We start from the raw sequence: 17,351 nt of genomic DNA on the forward strand, positions 1-17,351 counted from the left end.
TCACGATCATCCACCCCCACGTCCTATTCAGAGACTCCGTGAACTCCAACCAAGCTCGAAGGCGTGCTGAGTCGATCACCTTATCTTACAAGTTAGCTCCAATCTGTGAAGAAATCGGAAGGAGGTCCGATGTTCCGCTGTTCCGCTGCTCCTCTGGGCGACATGCATCGGCTGCAGAAACGGAGTTACCATTTTGCCATTCTACAATACGACCTGCATCGATATACAGGGATCATTTCATATTTTATGAACAAAGGGCCCATATTGCCGATTTGGCTAGTATATGTACCTCGAGGGCTAGGTATGCAGCAGCCACATGGTAGTATCATCTACAGAGTACTGCCTTGTCGCTTCCTAGATGTTATCATTTGAAACCTTATGCTCCTAAGAGCAAAATATGCAATTAAACTGAAGCATGCAAGTATGTAAGATGTCGTTATAAAGCAGACAAGACCAATCGCGGATTTCCCTTAGATTAAATGTATCCACTGGGAAAGATGTTGCATTGATTACGGATGATCTGCAAAAGAAATAGGGTTTTGATGCTGGCAGGCACAGTGTGGATGCTTTCACCGGGCCCTCGAAAAGAAAACGCCCAATAGAGAGAAAGAAGGGGGGTGATGATCACATTCTAGCGCATAATCCTCTAATCTAATCAAATCGAGCGAACACCTCTTGTGCCTCGGCAAATTCTCGCATAATGGTCTCTCGCTTGTCGGGGGAGCGGAGACGAATGGCACATCCATAATCCTTGGGGCAGTGGAGAAATCCTTTACTAGCGCCGGAGTGAGCTGAAATGTCACTGTCGCTGCCAGGTGGCTCGACGAACTCAAAGGCCCAGAGCAGCTTGGCAACGCCTATGATCAAGTTGCGCTCCGCTAAGTGGATGCCCGGGCAGATGCGTCGGCCCGCTCCGTAACCAAGGTGGTCTCTTCGTTCGGACGCTGCGTAGGTTGAAGCCAAGGCTGGGAAATCGGCGAAACGTTCAGGCTGGAAATGCTCTGGTTCCTGCCATCGATCACTGTCATGATGCATCCCCCAGACATTAAGAACGATGCTCGATCCTTGCGGAATGAGTTTCCCATTGATATGGTCATCTGAGAAGTATTGTTAGCAAATTTATTCTGGTTTTGATAGTTCCCTTCTCTCATATTATCTGCGATCACGGGCATGGTAGAGAAATCACGGATTTGTAAGACAGACCTTCAGCGACGGCGTGGGTAACGCCAAGAGGGCTGACTGGACGCCACCGGTGGGACTCTTTGATGATCATATTGATATAGGGCAGCTGGGACCAGTCAGACCAAGCCGGAGAGCGGTCATGGCCGATAATGGAGTCGATTTGTGCATGAGCCCTGCAATACCACTTCATTAGCTTTCTCACTTGAGCAAATGCGGATAAAATATCCGAGCATACTTTGCTTGCACTTCCGGATATTTGGTCATCGCCTGGATAATGGTCAATATAAGCGAGGACGAAGTATCGGAGCCTCCTTCCATCAGAACTCCCCCTAGGAATCGTAGCTCATTTTCGGTAATCGGAGTCTGCTTTAGTGTATCGAGAACTCGGTCCATAAAGGAGTCACGCTGAACACCGCGTTGGCGGCGCTCCTGCACCTGCTCCAGCACAGTCTGGTAAAGGGACTGCATTAGATCACCCACTTCAACCGCCCGGTTCCGCCAATTGCCCAACAGCCACTGTGGCACATATCGCAGCAGAGCAAACGAGTCAACAGGCGGCGTGGCACCCAGTTCCTGCACCAAGGACCACTTTTCCATCAGATAGAAGAGCTTGTTCATGTACTCATCGTGGACAGTTTTGGTGCGAATTCCAAAGACAAGCGAGTTGGTGATACTGTTACTGTACCGCTTGGGATGCAGCATGTGATCCTCTGGCATGGTCAGAAAGTCGTGCAGCATCTGTTTGGCTTCGGCCTCTTGAACTTTCCAGTGGTCGCGCTCGCAGCGGGGCTCCATGAAGTATTGGTGAATTATTTTACGCAGCGTGCGCCATCGCTCACCATACTGCATGACCAGCAGATGGTCACTCTGCGTGATCAGGTGGGATACTAGTGATGCCGGTCGGTGGGAATATATGTTGCTTTTTTTGTCCAGCAGTGTCTTGATCAGTTTCTGGTCGCTGATGACAATGGTGGTGTTGTTATATCGTTTCAGCGTGAAAAAGCCGCCATATTCCTTGGCCCATCGGGAGAACCTACGCGAATTACTTAGCATATTACCCCGATACATCACATGGAAGTGGTTGTTCTTTACTGAAAATGTGCATCCGACTTTGGCACCTGCAGCTCGTTTCCAAAAATTGGAACGGTTGGAGGACCTATGCACGCGTCAGAAATAAAGTCCCGCTTCATCGCAACCACATACCGTCCGGAAGCTCTGAGGGTCGATGCCCTGCACGAAGGAGATATGCCACGAAGAACAATGCGCTGATACTGCTGAGCAGTATTGCCAGAAGATGCGTTGGTGAGAGCTGTAGGATATCCATGATGGTGACAGATGGCCGAAAAGTGTTCCTCAGGGCAGACTTATTGTCTTTACTTATGGTCCTCATCAACGCGGGGAACGGGGATAATACCTATTTTGAGATAGGGAATCAGCTGGGTGGGTGATGGTTTAGGGTTCCTAAAGGAGAATCGGAGTCTGCTCGTATAGAAATCTCACCTGGATATAGTATTTACGGGTACATATATCATTCTAATTGCCGATATGTCATCAGTGAGGCCTTTGTGATGCTGGAAAGTACCATCTTGACCTTGCCAGAATGAGCAGTTGGGTGTCAAGCGTATGTTACAGTCTTCGAGCATACTTAGAGAAGGGCATCGGTGCCCTATTAGCCCCCGATGCATGGAAACAGACCCTTTATATTTGATGGTCTACGTAAACAGAGTAACCCAGAAGCACTGTGTAAGGATATAGTCTTATACCACAGATGACGTGCCACGTGAGGTTATGCGTTCGCCCCTTGGGATGACGGTCGCCTTCCCACTGTCTATATATCTCAATCTAAACAATCTGTCAAAAGTCTATTTTGCACTGGCCCTACGCGGAAGCAGGGAGGAAAAATAACAATCGAATTCGAATCTTGTGGATATATCTCTACTTGTCCGCATCATCGACCACCGTCCGTCGCTGTGTCCAAGACCCCAACTGCTCCAACTTGCTCTCGACCCCTGTGGAGTGACCGTTGGACCCATTCACTGACCTGGGCTGTGCGCCGTTGAACTGCCCCTGATCATAGGCCACTGGACCCAGGCCTAATGGTGTGGGGGACATATCCTCCGTCCACTGCTCGAATTCGGCATTTTCAGGCTTAGCCCTGGGTTCCAGTTCCGCCTGTTTTGTCCAGGATTTCTCCTCCTCGAATGCGGCGTGCACCAGATGGCGCTGGAAGAAGGAACCCTTCATCTTGGCGACAGCAAAGTCCCAATCCGTAGTATATTCTCGGAAGAAGGGCTTATAACCCAGCAGCCCTCCAATCCAACGGCCTACGATCACACAGGTCCAATATCCGACCTGCCGGCGAAAGGGCACCCATGCGGGAGCGGGTGTATAGGCATCTCCGCCGTCTTGGATCTACTACCATATCAGCTAGTGTCACGGGGAATTGTGCACCTATAATATTTTATTACCGCGAGGAACTGGATCCAATCAATTCCTCCATCGTGCAACAGTGCGTCGTGCCAATAGCCGTACCAATTCTCGAAGAAGACCCGATCGAGCTGGTAGTCATTCCCGGAGTCCGATGCACTTAGGTAGACCGTCATGCTCTCGGGAGAATCTGGATGAATGAAGAAGTTATGCACGCTGCCCGCCTTGACCGAGATCTCACCGTCTTCGGGGGTGATGCGGCGGACGACCCCGTCCACTGCAATACCGAGCACACCATTCTCGACGCGGAAGTACTCGGTTTGAAATTGGTGAAAATGCGGCGGCGGACCCTTTGGTCGATCGGCGCTGTTAATGAGCTTGCGCAAATTTTCTGGGATCGACCCTTCAATGGTGTGGCGGTATGTCTGACGGAATAGAAAGCAACGGCCTGGTGGAGGTTCGAGGAATTCAGTGGTGAGAAGACCGCCAAATCTGGAAAATGGCTCTATGTCAGCAATCAAGAGACCCTTGGCCCAATAATCAGGAAGGGGGTTTCTTACTTAATAATGGTCGACTGGCCAGCTGAGTAGTGGTAGGGCACAAATGGAGCCATTGTAATAAGATACTTGCGATAGTTGGCTAGGTAGTAGAAATCGAATTTTACAACAAAAACATGAATATTCGAGCTCTTCTGCCAAAGATTACCTGGAAGTACTACAGTGACCTTACCAGCATCTATATACTTGTACTTGTTATCTCATTTAACCGCCTCTTTTGCATGCAGAGTCCCCCATGGGCTCCCTGTCAAGACATGTCAAAATGGCCTGATCAAAACTTTAGAGTATCTTTAGCGATGCACATTCTCCTCTGAGATATCTAAACGGAGTTCCCATGAGGGTCCCAAAGAGTGGGGGAGCTCAGCCGCCACCCTTTAAAGAAATCATCCCCGGCGCTCCTTTGGGTAAATCAGCATGCATCCCGTTCAGGCTTAGGGCTGACGGAGGCTTGCCCTCAACGTCTCAAATCCCTGAAAATCCTTTCAAAGATCGCCATCGCCACAGCTTACGGGCGGGAAGACAACACTTGACGGATATTCCCGCTGGCCGTCGGTGGGATTAATCTTGTGAAGCTTGGCTGCATTATGTCGGAACCCCGAACAACCCCCGAATGGACGAATGGACCTGGATAAAGATGCCCCAATTCGGAAATTAGATGGCGGCAGCCACTATCTCCATTGATTCTCTTGATTTCAAAGGCTACCTTGTGAATGTTCTGGATGTCGGCCTCACCGAGGCGATAAGAAACCACCTTGGAGGGGAGGCCCAGAGGAGGCCCGGAGGAATGGATGTCCATATATTGTACTAAGGAACGAGATATATAAAGGAAGATCAATAACCGACAGCTGTGAACATTTCCATGAAGAAAGATTGACATTGATTGCTAAGGGATTTAGTCTCTTAACTGCTGAGAGACATGCATTCTGTTGCAACTTCTACATACCCCTCTGGGGGCACATCCCCAGCACCAGCTGAGACCCCAGGGACAGAGTACAGTGAATATGTCTGTGGCCCCAAACCCCGACGTGTTGCATCGTCTGCTACAAGCGTTCCTCCAGACTGACAGTGAATAGGAATTCTCCAACGACGTGGCGGTGGTGGGAATGGCCTGCCGCGTGGCGGGAGGCAATCACAACCCCGAGCTTCTCTGGCAATCGCTCCTCAGCCAGAAGAGTGCAGTGAGTGAGATTCCACCGATGCGATGGGAGCCTTACTATCGTCGGGATCCGCGAAATGAGAAATTCCTCAAGCAAACGACGTCGCGTGGTTATTTCTTGGATCACCTGGAAGACTTTGACTGTCAGTTCTTTGGAATCTCCCCTAAGGAGGCCGAGCAGATGGACCCCCAACAACGAGTCTCCCTGGAAGTGGCATCGGAAGCCCTGGAGGATGCCGGTATTCCTGCCAAGAGCTTGTCTGGGAGCGACACAGCGGTCTTCTGGGGTGTAAATTCAGACGACTATTCCAAACTAGTGCTGGAGGATCTGCCGAATGTCGAGGCCTGGATGGGTATTGGCACCGCGTACTGTGGCGTGCCTAATCGCATTTCCTATCATCTCAACCTGATGGGACCCAGCACTGCCGTGGATGCGGCCTGTGCATCGTCTCTCGTCGCCATCCATCATGGAGTTCAAGCCATCCGGCTTGGGGAATCGCAGGTGGCTATTGTTGGAGGTGTCAATGCCCTCTGTGGGCCAGGCTTGACCCGCGTCCTCGACAAAGCGGGGGCCATCTCGTCTGATGGATCTTGCAAGTCCTTCGATGATGACGCCCATGGGTACGCTAGAGGTGAAGGCGCCGGCGCCCTCGTCCTCAAAAGTTTACACCGCGCATTGCTCGACCATGATAACGTCTTGGCTGTCATTAAAGGCAGTGCAGTATGCCAGGATGGTAAGACAAACGGCATCATGGCCCCCAATGCCAAAGCGCAACAGCTAGCAGCACACAATGCTCTCGCCGTTGCGAACATAGACCCTCACACCGTGCGCTATGTGGAAGCCCATGCCACGTCCACACCCCTGGGCGACCCAACTGAAATATCCGCCATCGCAGGCGTCTATGGCGCCGACCGCCCCGCCGAAGATCCGTGCTACATTGGGTCCATTAAACCCAATATTGGTCACCTGGAAGCTGGTGCAGGCGTCATGGGCTTCATAAAAGCAATCCTGACCATTCAAAAGGGCATCCTGCCGCCCCAGGCCAACTTGACAAAGCTGAATAGCCGAATCGACTGGAAGACAGCTGGCGTGAAGGTCGTCCAGGAGGCCACCCCGTGGCCCTCCTCGGACCCTATCCGGCGAGCAGGTGTGTGCTCGTATGGGTACGGAGGTACCGTTTCCCACGCAGTTATCGAGGAGTTCAGTCCTATCCTGCAGCCCGACCCCCTGGATGACGGGGCAGTCACCGGACCAGGCCTTTTGCTATTGTCTGGGCCCCAGGAGAAACGCTTGGCCCTACAGGCCAAAACGTTGCGAGAGTGGATCACTGTTGAAGGGAAGGATCATAATCTGAGTGACATTCTCACCACTCTGGCTACGCGACGAGATCACCATGACTACCGAGCAGCGCTTGTGGTTGACGACCATCGTGACGCTGAGCAGGTCTTGCAATCATTGGCCAATGGAGTCGACCACATTTTCACGACTCAGAGCCGTGTGTTAGGCGCAGATATTAGCAAGGACGTTGTCTGGGTGTTTTCCGGGCACGGTGCGCAGTGGCCAGACATGGGAAAGCAACTAATTCACAATCCTGTATTCTTCAGAGCCATTCAGCCACTCGATGAGCTAATCCAAGCTGAGATTGGCCTTTCGCCCATAGAGCTGCTCCGGACGGGCGACTTTGAATCATCTGACCGGGTACAGATTCTTACCTATGTCATGCAAATCGGGCTCAGCGCCATGCTTCAAAGCAATGGTATCACTCCACAGGCCGTGATTGGCCACTCCGTTGGCGAAATCGCGGCCAGTGTTGTGGCCGGGGCTTTATCCCCAGCAGAGGGCGCGCTAATTGTCACCCGCAGAGCGTTGTTATACCGACAGGTTATGGGCAAGGGCGGCATGATCCTTGTCAACCTCCCTACTGCCGAGACCGAAGAGATCTTAGGTTCCCGATCAGACCTGGTTGTGGCCATTGATTCATCGCCTTCTTCCTGCGTTGTGGCTGGAGACAAGGAGATGGTGGCCGAGACAGCAGAGGCCTTGAAGGCACGGGGCGTGAAAACATTCACTGTTAAGAGCGATATTGCCTTCCACAGTCCAACCCTGAATGGCCTTGTGGATCCTCTGCGCAACGCGCTTGAGAAGACTCTGTCCCCCATGAGTCCGAACATCAAGTTGTATTCCACCGCACTGGTAGACCCTCGCGGCCAGGACCTGCGCGACGTGGAATACTGGGCTGGCAACATGGTCAACCGCGTCCGTCTCACCTCGGCCGTCAAGGCCGCTGTTGAGGACGGATATCGCCTCTTCCTTGAAGTCTCAACCCATCCAGTGGTGTCTCACTCTATCAACGAGACGCTAATGGATGCAGGCATGGAGGATTTTGCAGTTATTCCGACTCTCCTTCGTCAAAAGCCAACTGAGAAGTATATCTTGCACAGCATTGCACAGCTTCACTGCCGCGGCGCGGAAGTAAACTGGTCGGCGCAGATGCCTGGACGCTGGGCCACCGGACTGCCCACCACGACCTGGATGCATAAGCCCATCTGGCGCAAGATAGAGACAGCGCCCCTCCATACAGGCCTCACGCATGATGTCGAGAAGCACACGCTTCTAGGACAGCGCATCCCAGTGCCCGGCACTGACACCTTTGTCTACACCAGCCGGCTGGACAACGAAACAAAGCCTTTCCCCGGCAGCCATCCCCTGCACGGCACCGAGATCGTTCCGGCAGCGGGTCTTATTAATACTTTCTTGAAGGGCACCGGCGGCCAGATGCTCCAGAACGTGGTGCTCCGCGTTCCCGTTGCCATCAACGCGCCACGATCTGTCCAGGTCGTAGTGCAGCAGGACCAGGTGAAGGTCGTGTCCCGGCTGATTCCGAGTGAGCCCTCGCTGTTGGATGACGATGCTTCCTGGGTCACTCACACCACTGCATATTGGGATCGGAAGGTATTGGGTCCCGAAGATCGCATCGACCTCGCCGCCGTCAAATCGCGACTGGTCACAAAACTACCAGACAACTTTTCGATTGACTACTTGGACAAGGTGGGCGTCTCAGCCATGGGATTCCCCTGGGCTGTAACAGAGCACCACCGCAATACCACGGAGATGCTGGCGCGCGTTGATGTCAACCCCGCCGTCCTGGGAGATGCCCCATTGCCGTGGGATTCTTCTTCCTGGGCCCCGATTCTCGACGCTGCCACCTCCGTTGGCTCAACTGTCTTCCAAACAGCTGCGCTGCGGATGCCGGCCCAGATCGAGCGCGTGGAGATCTTCACCTCGGAGGATCCGCCCAAGACCAGTTGGCTCTATGTCCAGGAAGCCTCGGATGCAGTGCCCACCTCTCACGTTAGCGTGGTGAGCGAAGCAGGTGAGGTCCTTGCGAAGTTTACGGCCATGCGCTTCTCCGAGATTGAAGGCACCCCTGGCGTCAGTGGCAGCATGGAGAGTCTCGTGCATCAGATCGCTTGGCCACCGGCCACCCCAGCTGAAGAGCCCTTGTCCATCACAACGGTGATTCTGGTCTCACCCGATGCTACCACCCGGGCCCAGTATGTCGCGACTCTGCCAACCCAAATTCAATCCTTCCAGTTCGCCACCACACAGGACTTCTTCAATAACGCTTCATCCCTCCCACTGGAGAAGGGAACCGTGGTGACCTACATCCCCGGTGAAGTTGCCTCACTGGCAGAGGTTCCCGCTGCATCCGAGTCATTCACTTGGAGCCTCCTCGAGCTGATCAAATTCATCGTCAATGGCTCATTGCCCATCAAAGTCTTCACTCTCACTGCGAACGTGGGCGATGGTCAAACACCCACCGCCCTGGCTCAATCCCCATTGTTCGGCCTGGCCCGCATCATTGCAAGCGAGCATCCTGATATGGGATCCCTCATCGACGTTGAAGAGCCTATCATTCCCCTGTCGACGATGCGATACATCCAGGGGGCCGACATCGTCCGACTCAGCGACGGAATCGCCCGCACCTCCCGGTTCCGCAGCCTACCGCGCACCAAGCTGCTCCCCGTCAGCGACGGTCCTCGCCTGCTTCCCCGTCCCGAGGGCACATATCTAATCACCGGTGGTCTCGGAATACTCGGACTCGAGGTCGCTGACTTCCTGGTTGAGAAGGGGGCCAGGCGTCTGTTACTCATCTCGCGGCGTGCCCTTCCCCCTCGCCGAACCTGGGACCAAGTTAGCACAGATCTCCAGCCGACAATAGCCAAGATCCGCCTTCTGGAGAGTCGCGGCGCCTCGGTCCATGTCCTTCCCCTAGACATCACCAAACCGGATGCGGTCGAGCAGCTGTCGACGGCGTTGGACCGCCTTGCCCTGCCTTCGGTCCAGGGTGTCGTACATGCCGCCGGCGTCCTCGACAACGAGCTAGTGATGCAAACCACTCGCGACGCCTTCAACCGGGTTCTCGCGCCCAAAATTGCGGGCGCGCTAGCCCTGCATGAAGTCTTCCCCCCGAAGAGTGTTGATTTCTTTATCATGTTTTCCTCCTGTGGAAACCTGGTCGGTTTCACTGGCCAAGCCTCTTACGGCAGCGGTAACGCCTTCTTGGATACACTGGCGACCCACCGGGCGCGCCTAGGCGACTCGGCCGTATCCTTCCAGTGGACGTCGTGGCGGGGCCTGGGCATGGGTGCCAGCACGGACTTCATTAACGCGGAGTTGGAATCCAAAGGAATCACGGACGTGACGCGCGATGAGGCCTTTGCTGCCTGGCAGCATCTCGCCAAGTATGACATGGACCACGGAGTTGTATTGCGAAGCCGCGCCTTTGAGGATGGGGAGCCGGTGCCTGTGTCCATCCTGAATGATATCGCAGTGCGACGCGTGGGCGCACTATCTGGTACCGCGCAGCTGGCTGCAGGTTCCAATGGCAGTGATGTGGTGCCTACGTCGGGACCGGAGCTCAAGACGTATTTGGACGAGAAGATCAGGGGCTGTGTGGCCAAGGTCTTGCAGATGACACCTGAGGATGTGGATTCAAAGGCAGCCCTGGCTGATCTGGGTGTTGACTCAGTCATGACGGTCACTTTGCGTCGCCAGCTGCAGCAAACGCTGAAGGTCGCGGTGCCCCCAACGTTGACATGGAGTCATCCAACTGTCAGTCATCTGGTGGTGTGGTTTGCCGAGAAGATTGGCAATTGATTAGCCTTCAATTCAACGCGATCGGCTGATCGAAGTAACCAGGACCAGTCGATGGTTATTCTTAGTGTTCATATTGAGATCATTCTGTTGTTTGTTGACTTCTGAGTTTTTATTGTGTTCTTCATGTCTCTGATTTACGTTTGTATCGTTTTATATTCCATTCCATGATTGCGAGAGCCTTGATAACTAGACGGACCGAAATTTATCTTTTATGTTCTTTTTTGCAATATATAGTACGGAGTAGGAAAAGCCGAAATGTGAAGAATGTCGCTTCATTCTGTTACGCTAACCGACCTAAGATAATAGGATATGTCACGTGGTTATTTCATGTGGTCACGTGTAACGATGTCACCTTCCTAGATGGTAATATCTTCCCCCTTCGAGCCACCATCGGAAGGAGCGATGAAGGAGTCCATGGCTACAAAACACTGGTAAATTGGAAAGGAATACAGTTCATTGTGCTCCACTGGTCAGAAGGACTTGCTTCAGAAGAAAAATATCAAAAATCATCAAAAAGTGGCCCATGGGCCCCATGAGTAGACTAACAGTAAGAAACTAACTCCGTCTCCATCTCCCCATATCAGTGCACGCACCCCCTACCTTGCACCAGCAAAAACATCAACGTAGCCATCAGAAGAACTAGCATACTCGTCCTCAGAGTCAGAGCACTCAGAGTCAGAGCACTCAGAGTCAGAGCACTCAGAGTCAGAGCCCTCAATCAATCCCCGTTCTAGCAGCACGGACTTCATGTTCCGCAAATCAAACTGCACACGTTCGTGCACTGCCTTGATGGCCTGATATGCAGTCACCGCCGCTGCAGGGTCACTCATGTGGTACACAGCGGGCTCTTGTAGGGGTGAATGATACCACGCGTAGTCATACGAAGGCCCTTGGCGGGGTTTCACGATGTACGAATCCGGTAGGGGGCGATCGGCCTTCTTTTTCATTGCGGGGACAGGGGCGGCCTTCCGTTGACTCGGCGTGGTAGAGGCTGCCGCGTCTCCGGTCGGAGTTATGCGTGTGGGGTCATCGGATTGACCAACATCGCTTTCAAGCACATGGAGAGCTGGTGTTTTGCCTTCCTGTTTCATTTTCTCCATTTTGGGAAGGCACATAGAGACCAGGGGGTCTACTAGAGATTGGAGGATTCTGGGAATATTTGCACTAATGTGTAGAGGAGAAGAAAGCTATACAGAGCAGGGAAGACAAGAGGGTATTACTATAGACATGGAGAAGCAAACAGCCTACAGGTGGTGACATACAAATTCAAAGGGAGTGATAGTAGTCCATCAACCGTCATCCTCTTGTCTTCTTTGTCTCTTACTCTTCTCTTTATTGTTATCTGCTTGTTTTACTGTAGCCCTTGCTAGGACTTCTATGCTCTTCCATTACGAGAGAATTGCAGTCATGAATCATTACCCACCTATCTCTGCCACTTACTGGCTTCCTTCCCATTTGAGAACTACTCGTGTAGGAAGGCACGATGTCCCCACCTGCGAGTATAACCCCCCCCCAACTTCCTTTTTCTTCTTCTCCCTCCTTCCAAATTGCGAAGCCAAATCCCAGTGTTAAGAAAGAAATTCTCGCTGGGCAACCAAAAACAAATTCCATATGTGCAGAGAACAGTCCCCATCCAGCCGTCGTCCAATTTCATCCATCAACTTCGTAACCCGGCCCCTTAGAAACCACTCTGTTTGGAGTGGCTTCAGTAGAACAGCGTAATAAGCCAAGAGTAGCAATGCCCCCGGGTGATTATGATCTAACAAATCAAAGTACTCGGGCAACACCCGAGTCAGCCACGAACTCAGAGCATCCCAAACACTCAACGTCGCGCCAAATCGTCGTATGAACTCAAATGCTTCCGCCAACTTGAGAGCTGCATCGCGGTATATATACATATTATTATCCGACAATATCTGGTCGTAAGCAACAGCTTCGCTTGAGTCTGGCATGGCAGACAACAATGATACAAGTAATGTATCACTCGGGTCAGCAGCGAAGCTGAGATCATCCCGCCATATTGCTGTGAATGGAGCTAATGACCCCTGTGTTAATTCAGTCCAGACATTGCACAGCATTGAGCAGCCATTGCGCAAAAGACTAATCCAGTTCGAAGACGGGGAGCTTGCTTCCCGGTCATTACCGAGAAACAATATCTCGTCTTCACTTTCGGAGCTTAGGCCGTAGACGACGAGGAAGAATGCATAGGCCAGTATTGCTTGAGAATTATTCGTGTCGACCTGCATAGTTGCCAGGTGGAATGCTGGAAGTGCTTGGTCTTGATGTCGGATTGCCTGGAGCATGTATGATCGTTGATTCTGGGGGTTGCTGGAAGCCAGGTGGAGCGCCGAACAGGCTAGCATCCCATGAAGCAAGAATGGGAATTGGGCGGCTAATTCAGGGACAATGATCCGGAAGGCGCTGTCAGTATCTGAGCCACATGATATCGTTTTATATGTGTAGTTCAGATAATGGTCGAATAGGTGCGTGTTCTCGATGCTCAACGACATGTTGTTCTCAAGGGTAGATAGACTTAGTATTCTTTGCTCTGAATCTGGGGTTGTGATAGTCTGCAAATGACAGTTAAAGAATTTGTCTGCGAATTATTACTTGTTCTACTTACAGTCATTGGAGATTCCCCGCTTGCACTCGTTGGTTCTTCTGAACTATCAGTCGACAACACCAAGAGCGCCGGGTTTGTAAAATAACGCAAGGCATTTCCCCGAAAGAAGGTCTGCAGCGGCACTGAGGACCAGCTTCTATCATTGCTGGTACTGTTGTAATGCATAGATGACTGATGCGCTTTCATTCGCTTGAGAGTAGCACATAGGTGAGCGCACCCCTCAAGGCGACAGACCAGCCCGTCGTGAATCGGTAACAAGTCCACCGGAAACTGAGTCTCGTCTGTTAAGACTACAGAATCCATTTGGGCTAGCTGAAACTGAGCCGCATAATCTAGAAACGCTCGACGTCGCAAGCGATCTAAATGGTGAATCTCCTTGAGATGGCGGACGATAGCCCCGGGTTGAATGGCATAACGGCAACGCAAGCAAATCAAAACCTGGTGGGCCGGGAGATAGCGTAACAACTGGTCTGGAGAGACTGCTTCCGGGATAATCTCTGAGATCATGATCAAGACTGTAGGGCGATGGAAGATGTAAGGTGAGAACGACACCGTCGATTTCTCGGGCATCACGCCTAAGCCCGACTAGCCAATCACAGTTGAGAACGGCACCGTCGGTTTTTCTATAGAGCCCTAGAGGTAGTTATGCCATTCAACTATTTATACCCTCGCTGGCCCTCTCGCAATAGATTCTTACAATCATCCACTCTCATCTCTACCAATAACACCAAGATGTCTTTCTTCAATTCTTACCCCGGTTTCCTCTACCGCAAATTCCTAGTAGACTTCCGCAAAGCCCCATAAAAGCCCATCTTACCAGCCTCTGTAATCGCTGTATTACGACCTCTTACTAGTCGTATAAAGTTAAAACTCAGAATCTAGGTTTATACTAGCTATATAAGTATATACTTTAATTAGAATAGAATCCGATCGGTGGAAGTTGAGATATTACAGAAAATGTGTAATGTTAGTATATATTTACGATTTATGCGGGAGTACCACCACTTTCTAGAGAACCTCTGTAATTTAAAAAAATTATAAATAAACAAATTTTTCGTGTTTTTAAATATGATTTAGAGAAATAACTAGTAATCGATTCTAGATCATTTAAACTGATATAATATTACATTAGGGATAAGGCTTAGAAACGGTGCTAAACATGGGGTAATTAAAAAAACCTAAAAAGGGGGTTTAACTTGGCATATTTGTATTGTTTGGGGCCTAATGGGCTTTTACCATGGGCCTATAGCCCATCGATGGGCCCGAGGACCGGGCCCAAAGCCCAGCCCATTTACGGGTTGGGTTGGGTTGGGCTTTGGGCTTTGTGGGCCGGTGCGGAAGGCTCATTCCTAGTGTGCCCTCTTAGGGCACCATCGACCACCTCTCTCCAAGGCAAAGCCGGCATAGTGACAGGCTCAAACACTGGCCTGGCATACCAGGCCTCAGCCCAGCTACTAAAGCTTGGTCTCCCGCATCTCATACTAGCTGTACGCAGCCTTTCTAAAGGCGAAATTGCGCGCAATTCCCTCCTCGTCTCCCTTCCCAAGTCTATCAAGCCTCCCGTTGTCGAAGTCTGGGAGCTAGACTTGGAAAACTATAGTAGTATTACCAGTTTTGTTAGGCGTCTCCAGCAATCTGGCATCTGTATCGACTTCGCCCTCCTCAATGCCGGCGTTGCCAGCTTCAACTATACCCAGGCTCTATCGACATCGCACGAGTCGAGTATCCAGATAAACTGACTAAGCACTGCTCTGCTTACTCTGCTTCTCCTTCCGGTTCTCAACAAACAGGATGTGGTCAACCCCACCTGTCCCCGCTCGGTGATCTCAATCGTCGGTAGCGAAGCTGCTGCTTGGGCAAAGTTCAAAGAATCCCAGGTCTCTACTGCGAAGAGTCATCCCCTCATCAAGGTGCTGGATGACAAGACGCATTTTGACATGGGTGATCGATACTACACGTCGAATCTACTCTATCAGCTCTTTTTCCTAGAGCTTTTCCGCAGCCACAGATATGTTTCCCAAGGTGCGATTCTCAGTCCCGTCAATCCTGGCTTTTGCTATGGATCTGAGTTGCATAGTAGAGCTGAGGGGGCTCTTGGGAAGGTCTTTTCTGGTATGAAGAGGGTTGTGGGCCGATCTGTCTCTATGGGTGCTCAGACCCTTGTTCATGCGGCAGTACTGGCTGGCGAGAGCGAAGATGGTAGATATCTGAGTGATTGTAAGGTAGCTCCGTTTTCAGGGTATGGGGAGAGCTGTGCTGGTCGGAAGATGCAAGCTCAGGTGTGGGAGGAAACTGTGGGAGATCTAAATCGGGTAATGAACATTGACAGCCTGTTGGCAGAGATTTGAGTAGTGGGTATACGATGTTTTACCTTGCTTTGTATTAGGTAGTATGATTTAATTTGTATTAGGTAGTATGATTTAATCCCCATAGAACAGAAAGATAACCCTATCAACTAAACTACATCAACTAAACTGTCCAGGTAGCTAAACTACACATTGCTCAATATATAGCAGGAAAGACTCCGAATGGGAAGAATGTGACAAGTTGCATATTATGGAGGAATAATGTATAACAGAAATGGTGCGTGCAAGGTCTGTACAGATCATATCGTCGACCTACTTTCCTAGTCCCCGTACCATACATAGTTTAGATGAGAGCGAACCTACGGCTGATATATCTAACAAAGCGCCTTGATAACACAACCAAGCGAGTAAAGGCACTTAAGTCGTTCAAATCTTTTCAGAGCTGGCTAGCTTCTCCATCAGGTTATTTGCTTGGGTTCTGAGGCAAGATAAGGAAACCTTGTGAGGTTGAAGCTGTTTGTGAGTTGCTCCATGCACTAGGTTATATATATGGTTCCCGTTTTTCTAAATAATGTATCAGCAAAAATCATGAAAAGAGACACACTACGTAGATAAAAGATAATGAACTCACTAAAGTTATATATAAAAATACACATGCTCGAGACCCAACCTTGTCGAGAAAGACTGGTGGTCAGGGGTGCTTGCTTATAGATTCGGCGTCTTCGAACTCGAGGTCAAATCCATCGATAATGTCTTCTCTTGTGGCATCCTCGGTGGCGAGGCTTCGCAAAAATTGAGCGGGTTGAGACATCACAGTTCACACCGGCCGCTTGTTATTATCTTTCAAGCCTAATCTTCTCATTTGACAGTTCTTCACGTCTTCACAGAGCTGCTAGGAGATCACATTGTGTGCAGCTTTCCCCTTAAGTTCTTCCTGGCGTCTTTTTGTTGTCAGTCCCTTGGTCCATTTCTTCCGGAATCATTATTTGACGGAGAACGAGGCTGGACAAGCTTCAATAGACAGGATACGGTCAGTAAAGAAATTTCGAGTGCTATAACAACACAACAGCTGAGCGACTGGACGAACCGAAAAAGACTTGTTCTGGGAGCCTCATAGCCCCTCCTATCGGATACCACAGTATTTACGAGCGTAGCCCCATGAACCATCGAAGGCAGGTATATCCCTGTGATGAAGGCGTCGTTTCGACCACGTTAAGGGTGAAAGGTCAAGGTTTGAATCCTCAAGGTCACAGTGGAAGGGTCTGTGCTGCCCTTTGGGATTTTCCAGCGACTATCTCCAGCCTGTGCGTTCACATTCGCTATTTCGATAGTTAGAAGTGTGGGTTCAGCTTCTGCTTCTCATTTTGCATTGCACTTTACCTTTCATATCAGGTCTTTGACCAGATGAGGCAATTACTGAGTAGAGAGAGGAAGGCGAGGCGGCTATCCAAACAATGACATCCTTGTCATACGCTGAGTCTCGTTCTTGACCTCCACCCTAGTTAGTAGAATCCTAGCCAGTGAGTTACCGTCAACCCAGAGTGTCTTACTGGCTTCCTTCCAGTCCGCACGCCTACCATCAATTTCTGGAGTAGGTCACAATCAGATAAATCGTGAGTAGTCATCATAGTACTCTTTATGATAAGTCTTTTTATGTCGTTGTGGTCTCAGTTGCCGCCCATGGCTATACGTAGTAGTAATGCAGGGGATTTTAAGTAGGACGAGGACGCCTGAGGCTAGCGGAATGACCGAAACTGAAAAGGTTGCAAACGGACTGTCGATGTGCAGTCATGCTTAAGATTTGCTGGAAAGAGTAAGATGTGATAGAGCGAGAGGAGAGGAAAAGGATTGATTCTCTACAAGCAAACACGAAGCTACCTAGTTAGTTACTTGCCACAACAAGATGTGGTGAGCGAGTTGAGATATCAACATAAAGTAA

General features: G+C 50.8%; 6 protein-coding genes across 6 annotated transcripts; 2 read left to right on the top strand and 4 right to left on the bottom strand.

Annotated features, from left to right (window-relative positions):
• Positions 1-651: 651 nt before the first annotated feature.
• On the bottom strand, positions 652-2,506 carry N7517_007160 (cytochrome P450; the record flags this gene model as incomplete). Its single annotated transcript, XM_056724890.1, has 5 exons — positions 652-1,097; positions 1,204-1,355; positions 1,418-2,215; positions 2,275-2,338; positions 2,386-2,506. The coding sequence occupies 5 exons, from the start codon at positions 2,504-2,506 to the stop codon at positions 652-654; spliced, it is 1,581 nt and encodes a 526-aa protein (XP_056581140.1).
• A 611-nt stretch (positions 2,507-3,117) lies between these two features.
• N7517_007161 (uncharacterized protein) lies at positions 3,118-4,222 on the bottom strand (the record flags this gene model as incomplete). The annotated part of the gene is made up of 3 exons (XM_056724891.1): positions 3,118-3,594; positions 3,651-4,101; positions 4,170-4,222. 3 exons carry the CDS (start codon positions 4,220-4,222, stop codon positions 3,118-3,120), a joined length of 981 nt encoding a protein of 326 aa, XP_056581141.1.
• An 860-nt stretch (positions 4,223-5,082) lies between these two features.
• Positions 5,083-10,483, top strand: N7517_007162 (type I polyketide synthase; the record flags this gene model as incomplete). The annotated part of the gene is made up of 2 exons (XM_056724892.1): positions 5,083-5,169; positions 5,240-10,483. 2 exons carry the CDS (start codon positions 5,083-5,085, stop codon positions 10,481-10,483), a joined length of 5,331 nt encoding a protein of 1,776 aa, XP_056581142.1.
• A 596-nt stretch (positions 10,484-11,079) lies between these two features.
• Positions 11,080-11,583, bottom strand: N7517_007163 (uncharacterized protein; the record flags this gene model as incomplete). Its single annotated transcript, XM_056724893.1, has 1 exon — positions 11,080-11,583. The coding sequence occupies one exon, from the start codon at positions 11,581-11,583 to the stop codon at positions 11,080-11,082; it is 504 nt and encodes a 167-aa protein (XP_056581143.1).
• A 468-nt stretch (positions 11,584-12,051) lies between these two features.
• N7517_007164 (uncharacterized protein) lies at positions 12,052-12,993 on the bottom strand (the record flags this gene model as incomplete). Its single annotated transcript, XM_056724894.1, has 1 exon — positions 12,052-12,993. The coding sequence occupies one exon, from the start codon at positions 12,991-12,993 to the stop codon at positions 12,052-12,054; it is 942 nt and encodes a 313-aa protein (XP_056581144.1).
• A 1,369-nt stretch (positions 12,994-14,362) lies between these two features.
• N7517_007165 (Short-chain dehydrogenase/reductase SDR) lies at positions 14,363-15,454 on the top strand (the record flags this gene model as incomplete). The annotated part of the gene is made up of 2 exons (XM_056724895.1): positions 14,363-14,823; positions 14,851-15,454. The coding sequence occupies 2 exons, from the start codon at positions 14,363-14,365 to the stop codon at positions 15,452-15,454; spliced, it is 1,065 nt and encodes a 354-aa protein (XP_056581145.1).
• Positions 15,455-17,351: the final 1,897 nt, after the last annotated feature.

This window comes from Penicillium concentricum, assembly GCF_028827145.1.
Source record: "Penicillium concentricum strain IBT 3081 chromosome Unknown utg000002l_segment0_segment0, whole genome shotgun sequence".
In the NCBI taxonomy this organism is placed as follows: Eukaryota; Fungi; Ascomycota; class Eurotiomycetes; order Eurotiales; family Aspergillaceae; genus Penicillium; species Penicillium concentricum.